This window comes from Cyrtonyx montezumae, unplaced genomic scaffold (genome assembly GCF_038088225.1).
Source record: "Cyrtonyx montezumae isolate F1298 unplaced genomic scaffold, pur_monq_1.0 scaffold_3, whole genome shotgun sequence".
Taxonomy (NCBI): Eukaryota; Metazoa; Chordata; class Aves; order Galliformes; family Odontophoridae; genus Cyrtonyx; species Cyrtonyx montezumae.
Window position 1 is genome coordinate 153,342,583 of NW_027072034.1, and position 21,351 is coordinate 153,363,933.

The window sequence follows — 21,351 nt, forward strand, 5'->3', positions numbered from 1 at the left end:
CCTTTGTAGAGGAACAATAGTGCGTTCAGAACAATATTTGTCATAATGAAGAATGGGCAGAGTAATTGGTGTTTGCTAACTGACAGGCACTCAGTGATCGATAAATCTGAAGGACTAACAGAAAATGCTCATCCTTGCCCAGGCTCTGCTGACAAGGCGCTTTCAGCACTTCTCATGGCTTTTGGCATCTCTCAGTCCTAGTTCCAGTTATTTCCAGAATGGTTTTGGTGAGCGGTAATTTGTAACAGAAGATGGATGACAAGCAGGTGATTTTTAAATTGGAAAGCCTGAATTTCAATAGCATATAATTTCACTGTGGGTATTACTTGGGGTAAAACACTTTGTAGTATTCAAAGACAGATTAAGTATTTGTACGAAGAATTAAAATTACTCATTTGCATTAACCTACATAAAGGAATGGAAATATAGGGCAATATTAAGCTCATATTTATACCTGATTACAAATGCTTTCTGAAGGATGCAATTAATCTTTATTGCTATTTTGCAGATAAATAAAACACGATTAAGGCTATTCCTCTTGCCAGTAGCAGAGATGCGAACAGAGCTCCGCTGAGTCCCAGCGCAGTATCTTATCCATGAGTTACTCTGCTCTCCTAGCACTTTAGGAAATAAAACTATCATCCAAAGATAGGTCAAGAACACATTATCTGGTAACTCTTTACAATACTCCTTGTACCTTATAGTGAAGCAGTTGACACCAGGCATAGTGTGGGAAGGGATGCTGTAACAACCTGATCACCAATTTTATCTAGCCTGAAAATTCAGACGTACTGAAGATTATGTTCTAGTTAGCAAAGCACAGCAGCTTCTTCATTTCACAAGATGTAATAGAGAAGTCAATGTACTAGTGTGCTACTGGAATTAGCCAACACTATAATAAATCACATAGCTATATCACATTAAGACAAAAAAGAATAGTTAAAGTTTCTAGAATACCATTTAAAAATAGACTTCACAGTCATTAAATAGTACTAGGGGTCCCTGAAAAGAATAAGCATTGGCTTTAATCTATTGTTTTTAATAAAGGAAGTCCTGCCCCATCTACTGGGTCAGAATCACAAATCATCTATCTTATTATCGGAGAAGAAAGACTGAACATTAGTCATATTCTTTTTATAACACAGTGACCGATACTTCAAAGCACTGTCACCACTGGTCTTTGGCTGTAAATGAAAACGTCATGGTGCTTCACTCTTATCTTGTATTCATAGGCTTGATGGACAAGTTAAATGAAAATTGTCCAAAGCTATGAACCAAACCATGACAAAAGTGGCTCTTATAGTGGTTTGAAATCCGGAGGTCAAGCTGACATTCCTCACCACCAAATGTCAGACCACACAGCACTGCGATGCACGCAGCAGGCAGATTGCGCTATCTTGCTCCTAGGCTTCCAGCTTCAGAAGTGGCTACTCGAGTAAATAGAAGCCTCAAAAATGTATTTATGGAAATAGCAGATGTCAGCAGACTTCAAAGGGCAGAACATATTGATAATTGCAGAAAGAGTCCTGGAAACGCTTGAAACTTTGTCTGTCCGTGTGTTGGTTTGTCTCTTTTTTTGTTTTGTATTGCTAAAGGAGAAATGACTGGGTGAGAATGAAACCCTGCTCAGCTGGCAGAGACTTCACAGCCACTCAGGTTTCTCTGCTTGTGTTGATGCATTTCCAGCTTTTGGTGTCAGCATACTGGAGGGTTCCCCTAGGTCCCAGAGCACAAACCAGCATTAGAAGCATAAGCAATGCCAGAGCTGCTCTGGTGGTGACATCTGCTGAGCCTCTGACCTCAGTGAATGCTCTGATGGTTTCTTACCTGCCATCACTGATGCAAACGGCTGCTGAGGATCGAAAGGGCATTTCAACCTGCCTGACTCCAAGTTCTGAGTATCCAGCTTGAATACGGTTTCCTGTGAATAAATACATATTCGTTATCCCGGTGTGGCTGCAGAGAAAAATCTCACTCAGACAAACTGCTTTGCTAACAGATGAAGCGAAGGTGTGTGTTAGATCACATAGTTGTCATCTTGCAATTGATGTTTACAGTCCATGCTCCTGTTTTACATCTGGATTTTTCTCATTCATCATTTTAATGTATCTTGCTCACTCTATAGTGAAAAAAAAATCTTGAAAAAATACAGTGATTTTCAGGAAAAAAAAAAGATGCATTGTTCATTTCTATTCAAAGTAAAGGCTGGATTGTACTTAAAAGGCACTGGTGTCTATTTGGGAAAGTGCTGATAGACTGTGGTGCAACAGGAGACCCAGAAGGGATTCTAGCTGACTCCTGAATTTCTCCAGGGACTGCTGAATAATGTTCATGGCAGACACAGTTCAGCCACTCTAAATAGAAGCAGCATATGCTCTCTCTGGTTATTTTTAACAAGGCTAATGATACAAGAGATATTAGAATAAATCCCTCCTTGTAGCTCCCAAATACAGTGATCAGTGTTTGGGTCACAGAACAAAGGCATAGAGGGAGATAAAGGAAATAAAGTATTATGATTTCAGTGGGCAATTTTGCATTTTTGATTTAATTTTTGTAAGCATTACTTAGAAGGTTTATTAGTTCTGAACAGCCCAAGTGGACATTTTCACATATTCCTTTCATTAGTTTTCTAAAAGCACATGCAACTGAAACCCATAGCATATCCTGAAGGTAAACTGGTTATTAGGATGAGTGAAGTCTAAGCAGGTACAGAGAGTTACTGTAAGAATGTTGCTATTAGAGAAGGGAGATTGCCTGCAGAGGTGTTGTTAATGTACTCTCCCATGCAAAGTGACATTCAGAACCCCACTAGTGTTCAGGAATCAAATCATTATGGGTTTAGTATTTATTGCACAGGCACAGTTTTTGACATTAGTTAAAAAGAAACAACTATGATTTAAAACATTACGTAAAAGAGGGTGAAGTGACTAAGTTGTTTCTATAACTTTGCCTTGCAAGAGAACTGAGGAGTGCAAATGATAGCTAACTATACCCCAACAGAGTCACATAGAATTAGACTTCACAACATATTTATTCAATTTATGCTAGGTATACATCAGACTGCAAATAACCAAACACTGCTATTTCATTGAGATGTCTTCTAAACCATGTAGGCTCAGAAGACAAGAGGCCAAGATACTGAATAATTAAGAACCTTGCTTAAGAGGTAAAAAGATCAATTCCAATCAGTGGAGATAAATTCAATTTCCTGGATCAATTATGGCTGCTATAAAGCAGAATTTAATTGTCAGACAAGAATCCTTGTAATCCTCCCAAACCTTTGAGATATCAGGTAAGCCAAATCCTCAGGCTACTGAGTTGGGCTCAGCAAGGACAACACTAAATTAAAAACTGAGCCTTGTTTTGCTGACAATAGAATGTTATTGCCCCATTCTCATTCCTTCAAAGAAATGCAGCCCTGATCTGCTCAGAGAACCTCTGTAGTATATCACATGCCAAGAGGCTGCTCCTCTGTCCAGGAATAATCAAGAGACTGAAGGCTCTATAGATCACCATCAAACACTCCAGACTTCATCCAGACAAATTAATGGACACAACCACGCATTCACACAGAGTTAACCTCCTGCTTTCACTTTGGACAAAGTTTTCAAAGAAAAGAGCATCCCTTGGAGACCTGTGGCTAAGAGCACTGAGAAGGCCAAGCCTCCTCTTCACCAGCCAAGAGAACTTTTGGCAGTGACTTCAGCACTAGCAAGGCTAGGACTTTAATCCCCTTTAATTGTGTGATCCTGTAGGGGATTTGTACGGCTTCAAAAGCAGTGTGTGCTGTGATTTTGAGTCACCTGATCCACACTCCTTTCCTGTCTGCTTTTGCAGCACTGGCAGCAGCACTGGGCAGATTCCCCAGCAGCTTCTAGAGGTCAGCAGGGTGCTGCCTGCTTTCAAAGAGCTGTGAGACTATCTAAGGCCCTGGCTCTCCCAAGCATCCCACAGCTTCCTGGAGAGGTTGCTAATTACCAAACATCCATTATCCATTCTTATAAATCAGAGACTAAAAAAACTCAAAAAGAACAGATCTGCAATGGGAAAGCTTTGATTTTTTACACAGGGCTTCTGGCTTTAGTTCCTACAATCAGGAGACTTTTCCAGCTACCTGTAAATTCAAGTCAATGGGTTTTCAAGGAGAGAGGACCCAGAACTCTCCTTCTATGTCACATTTATCTGGAAAGGCAGTAGCTATATGGTGTTTGGGATCCCAGGAGGAGAGGGAAAACATGTCTCATGCCATTCAAAGTTATGTTTCAGTGGAAAGCTGCAGAAGTGATGCACCAGCGGAAGAGGTGTGAGTAATGATGAACACTGAACAGCTCGTTGCTGCAGCTGAGCAACCAGTGAGTGCAGGACATGCAGAACTGGAAGACAGTTAGGGGATTAGGAAATACAATATGGGGTTTCTCCTTTCATTTCCTCTCATAAGGTAATTGGTCACATCTAATTGAGACAGATCCCCTTGTCTAGACTGACCGCCAGACTGAACAATCAGGCCAAATCCATAATTTTATTATGTCTGATGAAAACAACCTTCACAAATGAAGTTACAATGGTAGAGTGAATTCAACAGCTCACTAATGACCCAGAAGTAAACCAGAACCTTACACTCTTGCTGAGAGTTGTTCCACTCAGTTCAGCTGTGGACTTAATCATTCAGGCTAAGGAATCAGCATGATACCAAGAGATGTAAAGCTTCAGTTGTCTCAACTAGAATATTCAAAGAAATGAAGCAAAAAAAACTAAAGTGTTTCTTTGCAAGCCCAGCTACTATTTCAAGTAGTACCAGAAGTAATAATAGCTTATTAGGGAAAGAGTACCATCATGCAGATTTCAGGCAGCTCTGTAAGTTAAGCAGCTTCTGGTCAACCAACCCACAGATTCCATGGATCTCAGATAAGACAAGAGTTAATATCTCTTTCCACCCCTTCTTTTTTATTTTTTTTTTTCTGAAAGCATTTGCCTTTGATTTCATATATCAGGTCTAACCTAATACGTACATATTTGAGGCTATTCCATATAATAATACGTCGTTAAAACTCACTTTTTATATCTACAATTACATTTAGACTGAAGGAAAAGGGAAAGCTATTTCTACAGCAGCACAGGAAGCCTGCACTACAGGCAAATAACCAGACAGGTCACATCCAGACACTGTCTAAGAGCAGAGCCAGTGTTATAAATATAACTGAAGTGTTATACGTATAGGAGTTAAAAAGAGACTTGTGGACTAAGTGGCTGCTTGACACAACACCAAAATGCTTCTGTTGTGGGGGATAGGTCTCAAACATTTACCACTTAGGATGGAGATTTCTTTGTCACCAGCAAATGGAGACCGATCAGTTGCTAACCTCAGTGCAGAAATTCACCACTAGAGACTGAAGACACTCAAAATTTAGGAACAGAGCTGCAAACTGTCTGCAAAGGCCTGAGATGCCATCCTTCAACTTAGACTTAGAGACCATTTACAAACTCTGAATTACTTTTACGCGTAAGGAATAGGATGCCACCCCCAAGGACCAGGAGATATGTGTACTTTAGAAGATAGAACAATGAACATCATTTTGAACTCTGCTTTTGTGTGTATGTAAGCAGAAAGCGTGCGCGGAAATGACTTACAAGAAAGAAGGACATCTGGGTTAAATGTGCTCCTCACTTAGTTAATCATGTGGAAGTGTCATTCCAAAGAACTTTGTGTATTAAGCCTGACCAAGGAAAGTGCTTTGTTCAAAAGCGATATGCACATATCAAATGTGAGAACATGAGTTCCTGTCTGACCTGCAGAATCCACCATTTACTCTGTTATTTACGCAAGCCGCTGTCAGTTCATTTTTTTACACTCACATGGTATTTTCCAATCTATAATGAATGCTAAACAAGACAAAGGTTACCCCCTGATGTATCAGACTAGTGAGAAAATTAAATTACCTCTTTGTGAGTGCCAAGTTCAATGTATCCACAGAGAGGGTGAAATGCTCCTGTGCCACAGACATAAACATGGGTTCGATTGTAGGGCTGAAGGACCCTGATAAAATTGGCACATTCTGTCTGTTGCAAAGAGAGAAGAGAGAAATGTTAATTTTCATGTTTATTTTTCTCTATCACATTCTTGTACTAGGTTTTAGCCATAGGATCCTTTTATTTAAACTACTGCAGTAGTGATTGTTTACTAAACAGTTCAAAGTTGTGATGGTTAACATTTTGCAGTGGCTGTGTATCAGGCAGCTCATCAATCAGGCTTGCAAACCCTTCTTTTGTAATGCTTACAGCCACAAGGAGCTATGTGGTAACAGTACAGATTGGAGGACGACTGCTCAGCTCATGCTGTAGACACATCCCAAGTCAACTGAGGTCGGATAGCCACCGGATTTGTCTGCCTACAAATCTTTCTGCCTTTGCTCCTGATTAAGGGTTCTGCACAAGCTTTAACACCAAAGATTACATGATACAAAGCACTGTGGCAATCTGAAGGGCTTCAGAATACTTCCAGCGGAATGTTTTTTGTGAGTGACCTCTCTCTGAACCAACCACATCCTGCTGGTCACTTTTATTTGGGTCCTTTGGGAAGATCAGGCCAGTCCTGGCCTTAACTGGGCTGGTCATGGCTAGTAAGTGGTCCAGATGGCTGCCATGTGCTGTATGGGTTGCATGCGTTGATTATGAAGGCGTGTTGAAGCCTTCCTCAAAATTAAAGAAATAAACGCAGATATAACAAGGAAGAAATACACAAGCTTTGCATAGGTCCAAGCAACCATCCTAAACCTAAGTGAGAGGCAGTGTAGGAAGCAAAAAGGAGAGAGTTATGATATATGCAAAAACTAAATATTCCCTACTCTGATCTCTTTCCTTTTGTTTAGGTACAGAAATAGATCAGCAAAAATCCTCCATAGAGACCAGTATCAGAACTTTCCCAGTGCTCAGCAGAGGTGTTGTTTAGCCCTTGTCTGCTGTAAAGATAATGCTGGCAATAAGTTAGGATAAAAAGTTGAAATTCCTCAGACAAGAGGAGAGAGAGTGTTTTGAGCTGGACTCCACCTTGGTAACAGACAGCTGGACAGAAAACACAAGATTTGTGGAGAGAAAAGGAAGAAATTTTATTATACAGACAGGAAATGTTTACATTTATGGTGGACTCTAGACACGATGTAATCTGTGCTATGCAAAAGAGATAGGAAAGTTTTATTGTATATATGCATGTACCTTATGTACACAGTGATTTCTTTAAGATTTGTGGTTTCACAGGAATGCAATTAGATCTGAGATTTTATTTTAACCTTAACCTCAGCTGTCTACAAATTAAGTTAATTTGTAATGACTGTTTCTACTCTGTTTCATTAATGAATTATAAGGAGTTTTGTTCAAGATATTTCTAAGAAAAGAGCAGTTCAATGAGAAAGAAAGGATTTCAGAAAAATATTTCCCACAGTAAATGTCAGAAGAAAGTTCATTCATTTCTCAACTGCATTCATTACGTACAAGGATGGCTAAAGATTTCCGCTGTTCTTAATAGTGAATATTTTTCTTGAAGCATTAGCATTCATTGATTTTTAAATGACTCCCCTCCCTTTTTTCTGTTGTTTTCAATGAATTAAAAAAAATAAAGATGTAAGAACAGCCTATTAAAAACCTATTTAGGGCATTTAGAAACAAATATGCAGACGTACAATATTATCAGCTACAACAAAAATAGTGAGACTATACTTACATGGGCATCTTTCCCAGCTAGTTTGCACAATTCCAACTTTTCTTTTGCTGCAGGCCAGTAAATCTGAAAGATAGATGAAATAAAGATTATTCATAAGATTATTACAACATATTTATGCGCGTGTAAGGAATTTATATATGAGTAGAAAGGAAAGTGGCTTTGAAAAAAGGCTTCCATCACAAGTATCAAGGCATTAAAAGGAAATTCCCTGCACAAAGGTTCTTTCCTCCATTGTTCATATCTACTTTTAAAATTACTCAATCCAGTTAACACACCTTGTAAGTATTATGAATAACTCGCCTTTCTCTTAGATAAGATGAGCCAAATTATCGAGAAATTGAACTGACTGCAGAGCTAGGCAATTTACTTTGTAATGAATTTGGTCCAGTGAACATGGCAAAGCAGTTTTAGAACTGTATTTTTTTTAGTTACTGCCAGCATCCAAATGAAAAATTTTGTTTGAAAAACTAAACGTAGCTGCAGTGAAATACTCAGAACAAGAAGTGCAGGACAGAAATTAATAGCACACAGTTTAAAAATATTACCCTTCAACAACAACTAAGTTTACTGAGTAAAACATACATATCTTGAAAATGGCATATAAGCTTACAAAAGAATCGTATATCTAAGATATTTTTCAGCATAAAACATTACTACGTTTTTTCTTCTTTCATCTCTACAATTCTATAAATTAGTTTTTAGTGTAAATGGAGCCAGATGACAAATCACTGTCAGTTACTGTAACCTCAACGATATTAGAGAAATGTCAAAGAACAACTGTTCAGGTTCTGGTTCACTGATTTCAATTAAGCAGTCAAAATTGGTTATTATTGAGTATTTTTCAGATTCTATTAAACGCAAAAGAAAAATTAGATATAAATTATTCCAGAAGCATCATGCTGAGCATGGATGTTTTTGTTTTTCTTTTCCCCTTATTATTTTGACAAAAGGAAGCTACAGCCAGTTTTTGTGATTAACAACAACAAATCACACTATTTTTTGATCAAGTATTGGTTAGGAAATTGTTTCAAGTTCCAGGAACCAAAATGCAGCTTACTAGTAAGTACTCAGAGATCTCTTTTTACTTTTAAGCCTACAAATACTTGGTAAAATTATAAACAGTGCCATCTATAGGAATAAAGATTAAAGATTAAAGATGAAGATTAAAATAAAAGGCATTACAAATTATCTTTCAATAAATACATGTAACTCAAAAATATATAATTGAAATTTGTTAATTATAACTTTTTCTTTTCTTCACCCAGCTGTTGGCACCTTTTAAGACATGCCTTGCCCCATAAACAGGTCCGCACCCTGGGATGGAATGCTAAAGCATGCCCTGTGTCCAATGGTGTTGTCACAGCTCCAAATATAGTGTTCCTCTCAATACTGGAGCAGTCTTTTTATTTCATTTCTTTCTTTTCCTTCCAGTGAAAAAGGATGTGGTGGCTTTCTGCAAGGAAATTAGTTCCCTTTCTAGTGAATTTACAGATGCCTTCATGATTAGAAGCTAACAGTATAGATAATGCATTTTAAATTATATAAGGCTTAAGTAAATATTGCTGTAAAGGGTTAAAGTCAAAGATAAGGCAGTACAACAACATCTCAGCACTGGAGCACAGATTTATTTTCCCAGAGCATTTTTTCAGAATGATGTCATTACAGAATCCAGGTATGAAAACTCAACTGGAAATCAGCTGCAGTGGTGTCTTCAGATTACAGCATGTACAACTCCAGAAAGTAGAGCAGGAAGTATTGTTAACTTAGCAAATTCACTGGGAAGAGCTGAAGCTAGCCAGTGAACTCAACAGGTCGGTGTCTGGGCAGAGTGGGACAGCTTTACCCTGCAGCACTGGTCTGCCAGAAGTGTCACTGTGTTAAGCAGAAGGAAAGCTTGATGCTTAAGAGGTGCTGCTGAAGAAAAAATGTTGAAACTGAACAGATAGAGGAATATAAGATCATGGATACCCTAATGTATAGGTAGGCTTAAACTGAGATCTGATGTTCAGTTCTCTTGCACAGAAACTTCACAGCCAATTTGGCTCAAGCAACACCTATCCACAATAGGAAAGATTTTTACAGGTCTTTGAGGATTCTTGAAGTTGTTTTGGTTGTCTGATTATGTAGACAAGACCTCCTTCAGCAACTTTTTGAAAATACCTGCCTCTACTTGACCAATACACAGAAATACTGGACATCTACTTTGGGAGGCATATTTATATTGGAAATCATCTGCCTGACAACATTATGTTTGTCATAACATTTTTATGATTCAGAAAGAGATATATACACACTCTGACTTTGTGACTGAAGACCACAGTCAATTATGACATAGAAGTTATTTGATTCACATTCTGAATACTCAACAGGCACAGTGTTTAGAATTATACAAAGTCACATTAGTCAATGGAAAGCGTAGCTAAGCTATCCAACTAACGTTAAAATCAACTTGCAATATTACAAGGGGGAACTAAAGTGATACTTTTTTGCTTTTCATATAAGAAATGCGGAGTTCCCAGAAATAGTTATTTCTAAACTGTAACAGATTGAGACAAGTGCATTATGCAAAAAACGCATACCAAGACACTGCATAACTTCAGGTTTAGAACAGCACAGATTATACATATATATCATAGGCCATATTTGAAATGTCTGGAGAAATCTTAGAACAGCTATGTGTAATTACTCAACTTAAGAGAAGAATGTAACCATTTGAAATTAATCAAGAATATACTTAAATGGGATTATTTTCTTCTGTTAAGCTTCAGTTTATTATCCTTGCAAAATATCCCTATCAGAATTCCAAAGGTTAGGGCTACTGTCATGGTTTCCCAATTGAATCTTTTAAGCACCCATTAAAAAAATAAACCTTACCATTACTTCTAAATAATTGTACAAATATTTTCTTAAATTTAGCAACAGAAAAGAAATTAAAATCTCCTAATTAGTGCAAGCGAACTTTTCTCTATTGGCAGAGTGAAAGAAATCCTCCCAGGAGTACAAAATTAGGTAATGAAGAAGTATAGGACAGATAAGGTATCACATTAAAGGCTAGCTGGAAATTGATTTCTGATTAAAACAAAACATTAGAAACCACAAAAATCCTTTCCAGATCAGAGGTGCAGTAAGTTCTAAAAGTAAGCAACATTTTTCCTTCCTCTATACATGCATTTTTACTGCAAGAATGAAGAGAAGCAAATTATTTTTAAAAAATACAGATGATTTATGTACATAAATTGATAGGTAGAATATATATTGTATAGATATAACATAATATACCATTTTACGTGTCTACAGATACTATTCAGATGCAGTTCTATGGGTTTCATTTCAGCTACCATCTGTCATTAATTAACAGTACCGGTTAAGAGCTAATATTTCCCTTGTCTTTATTTGTCAATCCACTTTTGTTTCTAGGCTAAAGTGGACTATAAACTCTGCAGTGAAGTGGTGGCTCAAAGATAGAACACTGAATTCTGATTCCAAAGAAACTGCCATATTAGACTGGAGGTTTTCCAACAATCATTTCTAATGAAGCTACTAAATCTAGCATGGTGCCAGGCTTTTTCAAAATAGTGGAAAATACGATGTATCATCAATACATATACACACACAAACCAACCAACCAACCAACCAAACAAACAAACAACAACAACAACAAAAAAACACAACAAGGAATTAAATGCATCTAAGCAAGTTACAGACCTGTTTGTCTTATTTCACCCTTCTGAAAGGCTTCAGAGCAGTTCTATAGGGAAGGGATAACTTAAGTTCCTAATGAATACTGAAATTGTATAACACTCAATATAACGTGGTGAAGAGTTATTGTTCATGGCTAATATTGTGCCTTTCTTTAAAAAGACAGCTGAACAGCATCAGTAATACAAACAAAGAGCATTAATAATCCACAGGAGGAATAAAAGGGTTTTGATGACAAGAATTATAAACAGTCAGAGGAAATTAGCATAAACTGGTCATAAATAAAAATAGATCATGATTTAAAAAACAATCTTTAAGACCAGACTGATGTGAGTCTGGAATTAAAGACCTTTCTACAGAAGGTACATGAAGCACAACACCTCTTATAGAAGAATTGGATGGGGTTATTAAAAGAATACCTGCAGCATGAGGTATTTGCTTGTGATAGCAGGGAGTGAGACCAATTGACCAACACGATTCCTCCCATTTCCGTGTCCCCAAGATAATCACACTCATACCAGCAATGAGCACTTGAGTGTCTCATTGAGGTCGACGGCTTTCAGCAGCCCTGGAAGTTTCACTGGAGCCTCTTCTGTGCTTGACATCGCACACGAGCGTCAGCACTTCTCTATCAGTACAGTCTACATTACGAGAAATCCCAAAGTGTTTTGTTAGTGGTACAGGTAGCACCAGCAGGATGCATCCCTATCTGGAGTGAAGCACATCAGCAGATTGGCATGTCTTGTAGCACTCACTCACTGAATTTGATCCCTGTGAAGAAAGCCATTACGTCCTCCCTATGTTGAAGAACTAAGAGGTGGGTGGAAGCACCCAGAGGAAAATACATTGATTTTAAGCAGCTGCTTGATACAACCAGAGAAAGTCTGCTTCCTTCCCTTGCTTTATCCTACGGACAACATTTTTGTTATACTGATGCTTTAGAGAAGAAGGCATGCAATAAAATTACAGCATCCTTAGCATCTAAATGTCTCATTAAGACTTCAGGACTCATGAAGACCATAATTCAGATGCTTAAGCTCACTAATGTTAATGCATTCTCTATACAACAAATGAAGCAGTCAAAGAACAAAGGGAGATAGAGCCATAAGCTTGTCACACTGGCATATGAAATGCATTCCCCCTGAGAAACTTTCCTCCATGAGACCACTCCTCTGCACAATAAAAATAATACAAGAAGATTGGATTCCTTACTTATCCTAATGCGATCATAAAGCAGATGCTGTAAAGAGGGCAACCTGATCCAAAAATGTTGAAGTAAATCAGGAGACAGTACAACCCACTGTTGCCTTACTATTTGTAACACTCAGATTTCATTTTTCCCACCAGTAAAATAAGAATAATGGCACTTGCAATTTTCTCTCCTTTATGTTCCACCTCCTATGAAATTAATAATAGCTGAAAAATAGAAAGCACACAAAAAAATAAGGTCCAGGAGTACTGAGAACAGATATGACAATGATCCAATGAAAAGACTATTACAGTGTTTCATAAGACAATATCATAAATATCACAGCCCAATATCTTAATAGTAGATGTTCAAAGATCACTTTCTGGGAACCAGGACATTTGTCATTTCTGTATACTGATTCACAGTCACGTCACTTAAAATTACTGCTAGAAATTTATTGAATTTCCAAAGGAACATGGGAAAGAATTTCATGCCTTTTTAGTATTATTTTGCTGAAAACAAAGAGCATACTAATTAATGGGAAAATGAGCTGTTTTTAGCATGCTATGCAAGTGTACCAGTTGGTCTTTAAATTCCTCACATCTGTTGCATTCATGTATTTGGTATGGGGAGTCCACAACTTCGGAAACTACAGAGATTGTTCTCATTATAACTATTAAGAGGAAGGTTACCCTAAGAACTTCTTGTAACTGGTTCCCACTGTACTTGCCATACTCTGGAATTCAACAATTTAAAGTCATGAGTAAACAAAGGAAGTTCAGATATCTAAGTACCTTATCTAAATTTTTCCCTGTATTTGAAACCCAAACAGACTGTCTCTAGAACTAAATTTTCCACCTTTCTTTTTAACAGTTTTATCAAAGTTTAGCTAACTCAGGACTACTGAGAGACTCCTAAAAGCCAGGCAAGTGATCTTAAATCTCTGTTACTGCAATAACTACCGCAAACAGGCACACAAACCTTTTTTCAACAGGTGTTCCTACATCCAACACACTATTCCCATAGTTGATATATACCTCCATGGAGATATCTGACAGAAATTTCCAACTCCAATTATTTTATAGTAAGAGAAAATCAGATCTCTGAAGGATTTGATACGGCACAGGGAGGAGAAGAGAGGATATAAAGATTGATTCAGATTGATTTACAGCACTGTAGGAAGAGCAAGTGTCAAGGAATACTATTCCTTATTTTATCAAGCTGAGTTTAATGCCCTTGGAAGTCAGAGGGAAACAGCTGTGTACTTGGATGACACATTCACAGACATTCTGCAGCTTAAATTTGGCATTTGGATGTTAAAGAGAAATGTCTGAACGAACCGAAGAGGCTTTATATTGTATCTGTCTAAGACAAAGAGATATCTCAACTGGTCACAGGGTTTTTCGTAAAGCCTAGCCTACTTCAAACACAACTGCAGAAGTAGCCAAGGCTTTCAGTACTCAAGAGTTTTCAGCAGAGTGCATTGTGTACAATAAGCAGGTGTGAAAACATAAAGAAAACAGATAAAAAGCTAATTTCATTTACATTGGATTAAATCTTGAAAGGCTTCAATGCTTTTGCACTTCATTTTCTACAGTATAACCATAGCTCACCATCTGTTTCTCCTGAAACAAAACTATACAGCAAGACTTTTAGCATAAATGGCAATTCTTCTGACATGTTTATCACTTCAGACTGAAGGCAAATCCTACCTCTGAAAAACTCAAAGTCCAATATGAGTTTTCAGAGAGCAGGATACTGGCTGTTCTTTATACCAAAATGCAGGTGTAAAATATAAAAACAGCAAGGGATGTTTATGGAAACATAATTCACAGCAACAATGCAAAAGGAAATAACAGAGACACTCTCTTCCACCTAGGATCACTGTCCTTCTGGCCACATACTGCTTTCTCCACATCTTGCCTACAGATTATTGTTCTGTGTCTGTAAACACTGGTTAAAAGCTTCCACCATGTAAACACAGGTCCCTAAATTTTAAGTCTGTTAAACAATGTTACGTACTCCAAAGGTTTTCAGAGCTTCAGAAGAGCATTTACAAAGATCAATGATAAGGGCAATCCAAGGGATAGCAATCACAGCCATCACCTCTATCTCTGGATGTCCCTAACCTGGGACACTGTCATAATTCCTTCTTACACACTTCCTCCAATAGCCATTGCTGACAGTTTTTAGTGACAGGACACTAAATTACACACATATCCAGTAGAAACAGTCTTGTTTTACTGCAAGAGATATAATGAATTTGTCCTTTATCTAGGAGTTTTGGAAGGGTGGAAAATTAAGAAGTTGAAATGAGTGTCTTTTGAACTGCAACATCCAGAAAACTTACTTCTGAAACAAAAATAAGTCAATAATTATGCCTTTAAATCCTGGGAATTAGTTCCTTAGGTGTGGCAGGTCAAATCATGCCCCTGTCAGATTTCAACATCACCCTGATTCTTTTCCTGGAACAAGTAACAACAATGTTCTCTCAGACAGACTTATGGCCATCAAACACCCCCGCCAATGGGCTTATTTTAACTTTCTCACTTTCAGAACTTTAGAAGTCTCCAGTGACTTCCACAGGACTCTTTGGTCTCTACTGATGTCACCTGAAATCTTTTTTCCTCTGACAGGTAAAGAAAGCAACATCCTCAGGCAGTCTACAGCTTTCGCTAACAGACAGAAAGCTGAAATTCTTAGAGACAAAGAAACCAGTGTATTATGCATTAGAAAGTACTACTCTCATTGTTACTGTGTTTAAAGGCTACATTAAGCACCTCAGACTGTGTATACACTCCCAAGGCTCCTGTTTGATGGCACAATCAAGTTTCCATTCATTGTTGGCTGGCTTCATTCCTAACTTAGACACTTAGATAGACTGACAAGAGGTTTTCCAGAACAATGAAGGTAAAATTGGGCTCCTCTGTCTTGAAGATGTTGCTTTATACATGCACGCATATGCTTTTTGGTACATAACCACCCTATTGCAGAGATGGGTGTGTGACGCTGCAAGATATTACACAGTGATCACAGTGCTGACATACAGCTCCATTTGTGCAGTTAATAAGCACCGGAGTTGTAGAACAGCAAAGAATTGCTTTGCAAATATTTCGTAAGTGTTTAGCTATCTGATATGTATATATGTATATGCATATGCATTCTTTACTGTGAACTGAACAGAGATAAAATCAATACGAAATGAGATTGAAGGATGAGATGTAAAACAGCTGCACCTGGAAATGACAAATAAGTAAATAAATAAAACACAAACACAAACTGAGGATGCTCCAAGTGACAATTTGTGACTCAGTGCCAATACACACTGGGGCAGATGAAAAAAAACTGACATGTTTATCTATTTGGCCCACATGTGGCTGTGTCTTCCAGCATTGACAGCTCCTGAAGGTTGGCAGCTTTTCAAAAGCTTGTCAGGCCTTGATAGCATTCCTATTCCCTGCAGAGATGGGTGGGTCGTGCTACAGATTACACAGTGATAACAGTGCTGACATATAACCCTGCTTGCTGGTAGTGAGCATGGGAGTTACAGAAACATACAGAATTTCTCTGCAGCTAGGTAATAAGTGTTTGCCCAGTTTATTATGTTTTTTTGTGTTTTTTTTTAAGGAGTAAAATAACAAAGGTTTTAGGCCATCTCACAAGAAAATTGCATTGACAAAATAATCTTTTCAACTGTATCCCAGAGTTTAGGATTATTAATAAATTCTTCTCCAGATTTCCTCTCTCTCATGCTAGTACAGAATTCTGTTTTTGTTTTTTTGTTGTTTTTTTTTTTTTGTTGTTTTACACCATACTTCTACAGGTTATGACATAGTTGTCTTCAGGTTTATTGTCTGCATTTCCTAGGCCCTGATAAACATAGGATGCAGCTTCTTTTATTTGTTTTACATCATATAAACAGCTTGCAATGCCTGTAATGCACTTCAGTTCTTTCAAGAAAAGATTATAGCACAGGTAATGATACTTGTGCAACAGAAGCCATAGGCTTCTACTCAGGACAAGTTCATTGAAATTATATCCCCTCTAAAACAAAGACAATTTTCTCTTATTTACTTGTAGGCTGTTACAATTTTAGTTTCCTGCATTTTTTCTCATTCTGGTGTACTTTTCTGTAATACAATGGTAGCTACTGCTGTTCCATAATAAGGTTTACAGGCACTAGAAACTGGATGGATTTTTTTAAGCTACCAGCTAAGGAAGTTTTCAACCAATTACACAATAAATTGAATAAAACCTACAATCATTCAAGAAATTGTAACTCCAGAAGAACTAATTTATTGCATCAGGAGAAAAATATACATATATATACCAGGAAATAAAGCCATAACTTAATATATTTAAGTTAACTAATTTAGGTAAATAATTAGGTTGCAAAAAGGAAGTTATTAAATGATCTATGTATACATTAGAGAAGGGAATACGATACAATGCTTTGCTTGTTTATTTGATTACTGTCCCACACACATGAATATAGGCCCTCAGACTCTGCAATATAATCTTTCCAAGCACTTAAGTCCACAGATGGGGTTTTCTGAGAGTAGGTTGTTAAGGACACTGACTTGGCTTTTGGGTGTATCAGTAGTCGCTAACGCAACAAATATCTGAAACTGAAAGCTTTTTTTTTTTTTTCTTTAAGTAATCTGAACCAGAAGACACTTAATATTCTAATGAATTACTATCATTGGAGAGGCTGCCTCCAGGAAAGGACAAAGGGCAGGCTTCAGCCCCTCGCAGCCCCTACTTGTGTGGTTTCCTCACACCGGGAGAGCCTGGCGGGCGGCCGCCTGGCCCCGCGCCAGCCCAAGCCACACTCAGTCTAAACACAGCACCGGCAAACGCTGCTTTCTGACACTTCCCTGCTACTGGAGAGTATCCTGGAGCACCGAAAGCTCGTTAGTGACTGAGATTTATACAGAAATGACTTCCCTCATCTCTGCTCTACCCTCACGCGTTTCAACCAGCCCAGCACCAAGGAACCGAAGAGAAAGGTTTGGGCAACATCGCCTCACGGGCATGTGCCCAAGTAGGCACGTTTCTAAAGTTGCTGGACACCCATGGAGAACTTGGAAATGAGCACACCAGGGTGCTCTGCAAAGCTTTTGTGTCAATTTTAGCTATTTAAATACACTTTGCCTCAATGTTTTGTCTGAAAAGTTTGAGACAACTTGAAGAGTTAAACAGAGACCTATTTGAAACCACACATAATCTTTTCCTTACTCCAGATATCCTCCTGGTTTTGAATTTTTATTCTCTGCTTTTGAGTTACCACAGATGTATAGGCACACATCTGTTAAGCTTACCAAACACAAATTTTAATTCAGAACCTTTGCTCTACAATACCTATACCATATTAATAGCACACTGATCACCAACGAATTCTCCTAGCTCAATCTGAATTCTGCACTTCTAAGAAAGCTCAACATCCATAATCATCAGCGGTGGTTTGGCTAAGGTGAAAATGTTACCAGTTTGGGCAGAGAGGTGCAAACGCCTACAGAAATCTCTGAACTAATCAATTCACACTGAGCATAATGGGAAGTGACAGCACTCAGCATCTCTCAGGAAGCAACTGGCATCCCACAGAAACAGGATTCTGCTTTTCACACAAATAATGGTTGCTACAGAAAGCCTTTGCTAAAAATCAATATGTGGTGTCAAAATCTGCAATATGAATGATGATGTTTTCACTACAATGGCCTGAAGAGGTGATGATTTTTAAGTAAAATAGTGAGATGAAAGATGCATATGAGGCACCTCAAAACATCCTAGGGAAGAAATCTGAAACAACCTGAGTTTTAAAGAAAGCAGCGTGTGGAGCATTGTAGAATTTGAAATAAGATATTCAGCTGAATACTAGAAACACTTGTATACAATGACAAGTGTTATAGTCAGATGTGGGGCAAAATCATCTCCTGTTACACCTGTTAAGTCCTGCACTGTCATCATATTAATTCAGGGTCAGTTCCCACTTCAGAGCTGACAGCAGAATACAGTCATTTAAAACCTCCTGCTGGTGCTTAAGGAAAATATCAAACAGCTGAGAATTTGAATTTTCTTTAGTAAGTAGAAAGCCTGGAACAAACAGGAAAGAAGTTTTCATGCATGTTCCTGTGCAAGCTTTTATACTTAGTAGTTAACTGAAAATAGAAAAGCTATTTCATCATGTCTATTACAAATATTGAGGATTAAATTGCCTTTTTATTATTTGGAATTAAAACTGTCACAGGGCATGGGCCAGGGCATACAATGGATCCCAGTGTTAAGTTTGTCCTATCGCTAGCAATTCCATATATTTATTTAAATACAATAGCAATGTTAGGGACAATTGTAACAATTTAAAACATTCAAATTGCCTCAGTTCTGTTCAATATTTAACATAATCCAAGTGACTCCAGCAAGAAAAAAAAGATCAGTTTTTCATTGCCATTCTCAGAATGCTTTTCATGTGTGAAGGATGAGCACAACAAAAGAAAAGGGACGTGACAGAAGCAAGCTCTCAGAGGTGCCAATATATTGGTTTCAAGTAAGAGACTTATTTGTAAGATTTCAATCTTACAGGAGCTTGCATACTATTAGAAAAATCAACTAATTAAAGATAATCCATGTAATTATGGGAGGTGAGATTATTAAATTCCGATACAGAGCATGGCACAAAAAATCTGACAGTTATCCAGTGAAGTGAAAAAAGAAGGAAAAAAGGAAAAAAGATGGAAGAAAATTGAAATTATGTGATGAATTCTGTGGAAAATAAACTGACCTTTTTTACGTTTTTGTTTAAATCAACCAAGTTTAGCAGGAAGATGTGGTCTTTTGCCCCGACGAGCAGCCGGCCCCTCTCCTCATCTAGCAGCAGAGTTCGAAAATCTAGCCCCTCTGTAGAGCCCAGGAATGGGATGCAGCTGTTTGAAAGCAGCAAGTCTGTGGGAAAATGAAGAAAATCTTTATAATCAAAATGTTTACGTATGACTCATTGGTGTCTATTATGAATATATGCAACCAGCATGGAGCATGTTGGTAAGATAACTGCAGTCTTGGAGCATGTCTTTCCAAGGTCACAGTATAATTCCTGTTAACCTTAGTTTTCTTGGAGGATGGGGAATGGTATGATACCTAATTGGGTAATATTTACTTTTGCAAAGGCTTTTCTGTATGAAACTTTCTCTATAAGTTATCTCTATATGACATAAAGGAATCATGTTCTTCAGGAGCACTTAGAAACAAAATGTGCTATATCTTATTGCATTGAGAGAAAACCAATGTACATTTGCATCATCATATTCATGGATACCTCTACATTTAAAGAAGTGAAGAAGGCAAATGACAAACACAAAGGAGCTGAAAACTGCAGATAGATGTGGCAGTGATGTAAGGATGAGAAGAACTATGAGAATGAAATAACCAGCCTCACCAGCCTTGTAGTATAGAGTTTCTTCCTAAAATCTAATTGGAATCTACTCTCCTTCAGATTAAAAATATCACCACTTGTCCTGTCACCATATAAATAGTACCTCACCATTTTTCATGTGTGCCCATTCAAGTACTGTAGACACCCTTTATATATAGATAGTTCATATATATATATAGTTTGGCAATTGTCTAACATTCATTTCTGAATGAAGTACAGAAGTCTGTGACAAATTTTCAGTTACTACAAGTTTAATTGAAAATTGAAATCTGAAATAGAGGGCAATATAGAGGCATATTAAAGGGGATACTGTCTAAAACACTTCCTAAGTCCTGGGGTTGGTATTTTCCATACAGAGGGGATGCTGTGTCCCTGCATCATTGCTCTCTCTGCAGGGAAAGCTAGGGCACAGTTCTGCCTATAGCTTGTAATTTATCATCAAACTCTTTCCCTGTTAAGAGCTCAATTTTCCAAAACAACTTTTCCTGTTATTTCATAGTGGGTTCCAATCTCCTTCAAAAGTAATTAAGAAAAAAAAATCTTACTACATTAAACTAATGAAAGAATTTATGCTTTCCCCATAAAAAAGCTAACGGGCCATAAAGTAGAGTTTGAAGCTTTCTGCGGATGTAATTTTGGATCAGGACACAAACAACATATAGAAAAGAGCACAATGAGAGTACAGTAATGTTTTGCAGTCACTAATTTGGGGAGAAGAAAAATAAACATGATGCAGTTCTTCCATAAGCAATCTGTCCAAGCTAAACCACTCAGAAATCACGAGACAGAAAAGCAAATCCTGTTTTTAATTGGAAATAAAATTAAAGATATTTCCACCTTCTTAGAACTGTATAGGCAATGTATCTGTCCTGATAGAAAAGTTAGACTTATAGCAGAAGTTATTTACATTTCCAGATCATGATGAAAACCGTGACCAGTGCTTTGCAGAGTCACTCCTGATCAAAATAGGGTGAAGAAACCTTTTTCTGCAAAGTTCCTCACAAAACCTGTAATAGGCAAAGCAAAGATTAAGTCCTGTTGATAGCTAATAACCTATGGGAGAAAAAATATTAAATATGTATAATATTGTATAACATGTTGGGTCCCTCACTACAAGAAGGACATTGAGGCCCTGGAGCGTGTTCAGAGAAGGGCAACAAAACTGGTGAGGGGTCTGGAGCACAAGTCTTATGAGGAGCGGCTGAGGGAGCTGGGATTGTTCAGTCTGGAGAAGAGGAGGCTCAGAGGAGACCTTATTGCACTCTACCACTTCCTGAAGGGGGGTTGTGGTGAGGAGGGGGTAGGTCTCTTCTCCCTGATAAG

The 21,351-nt window shown here is 37.8% G+C and overlaps 1 protein-coding gene across 2 annotated transcripts in view; it reads right to left on the minus strand.

Annotated features, from left to right (window-relative positions):
- The window catches only part of SEMA3D (semaphorin 3D), a 141,108-nt gene that overhangs the window by 59,777 nt on the left and 59,980 nt on the right, over positions 1–21,351 (minus strand). For both annotated transcript variants that reach the window (XM_065743710.1, XM_065743711.1), the window contains exons 3-6: positions 19,381–19,541; positions 7,715–7,777; positions 5,938–6,057; positions 1,828–1,921 (exon numbers count right to left, since the gene is read on the minus strand). In XM_065743710.1, the coding sequence (XP_065599782.1) occupies positions 1,828–1,921; positions 5,938–6,057; positions 7,715–7,777; positions 19,381–19,541 (438 nt within the window). The remainder of the gene's footprint in view (positions 1–1,827; positions 1,922–5,937; positions 6,058–7,714; positions 7,778–19,380; positions 19,542–21,351) is intronic.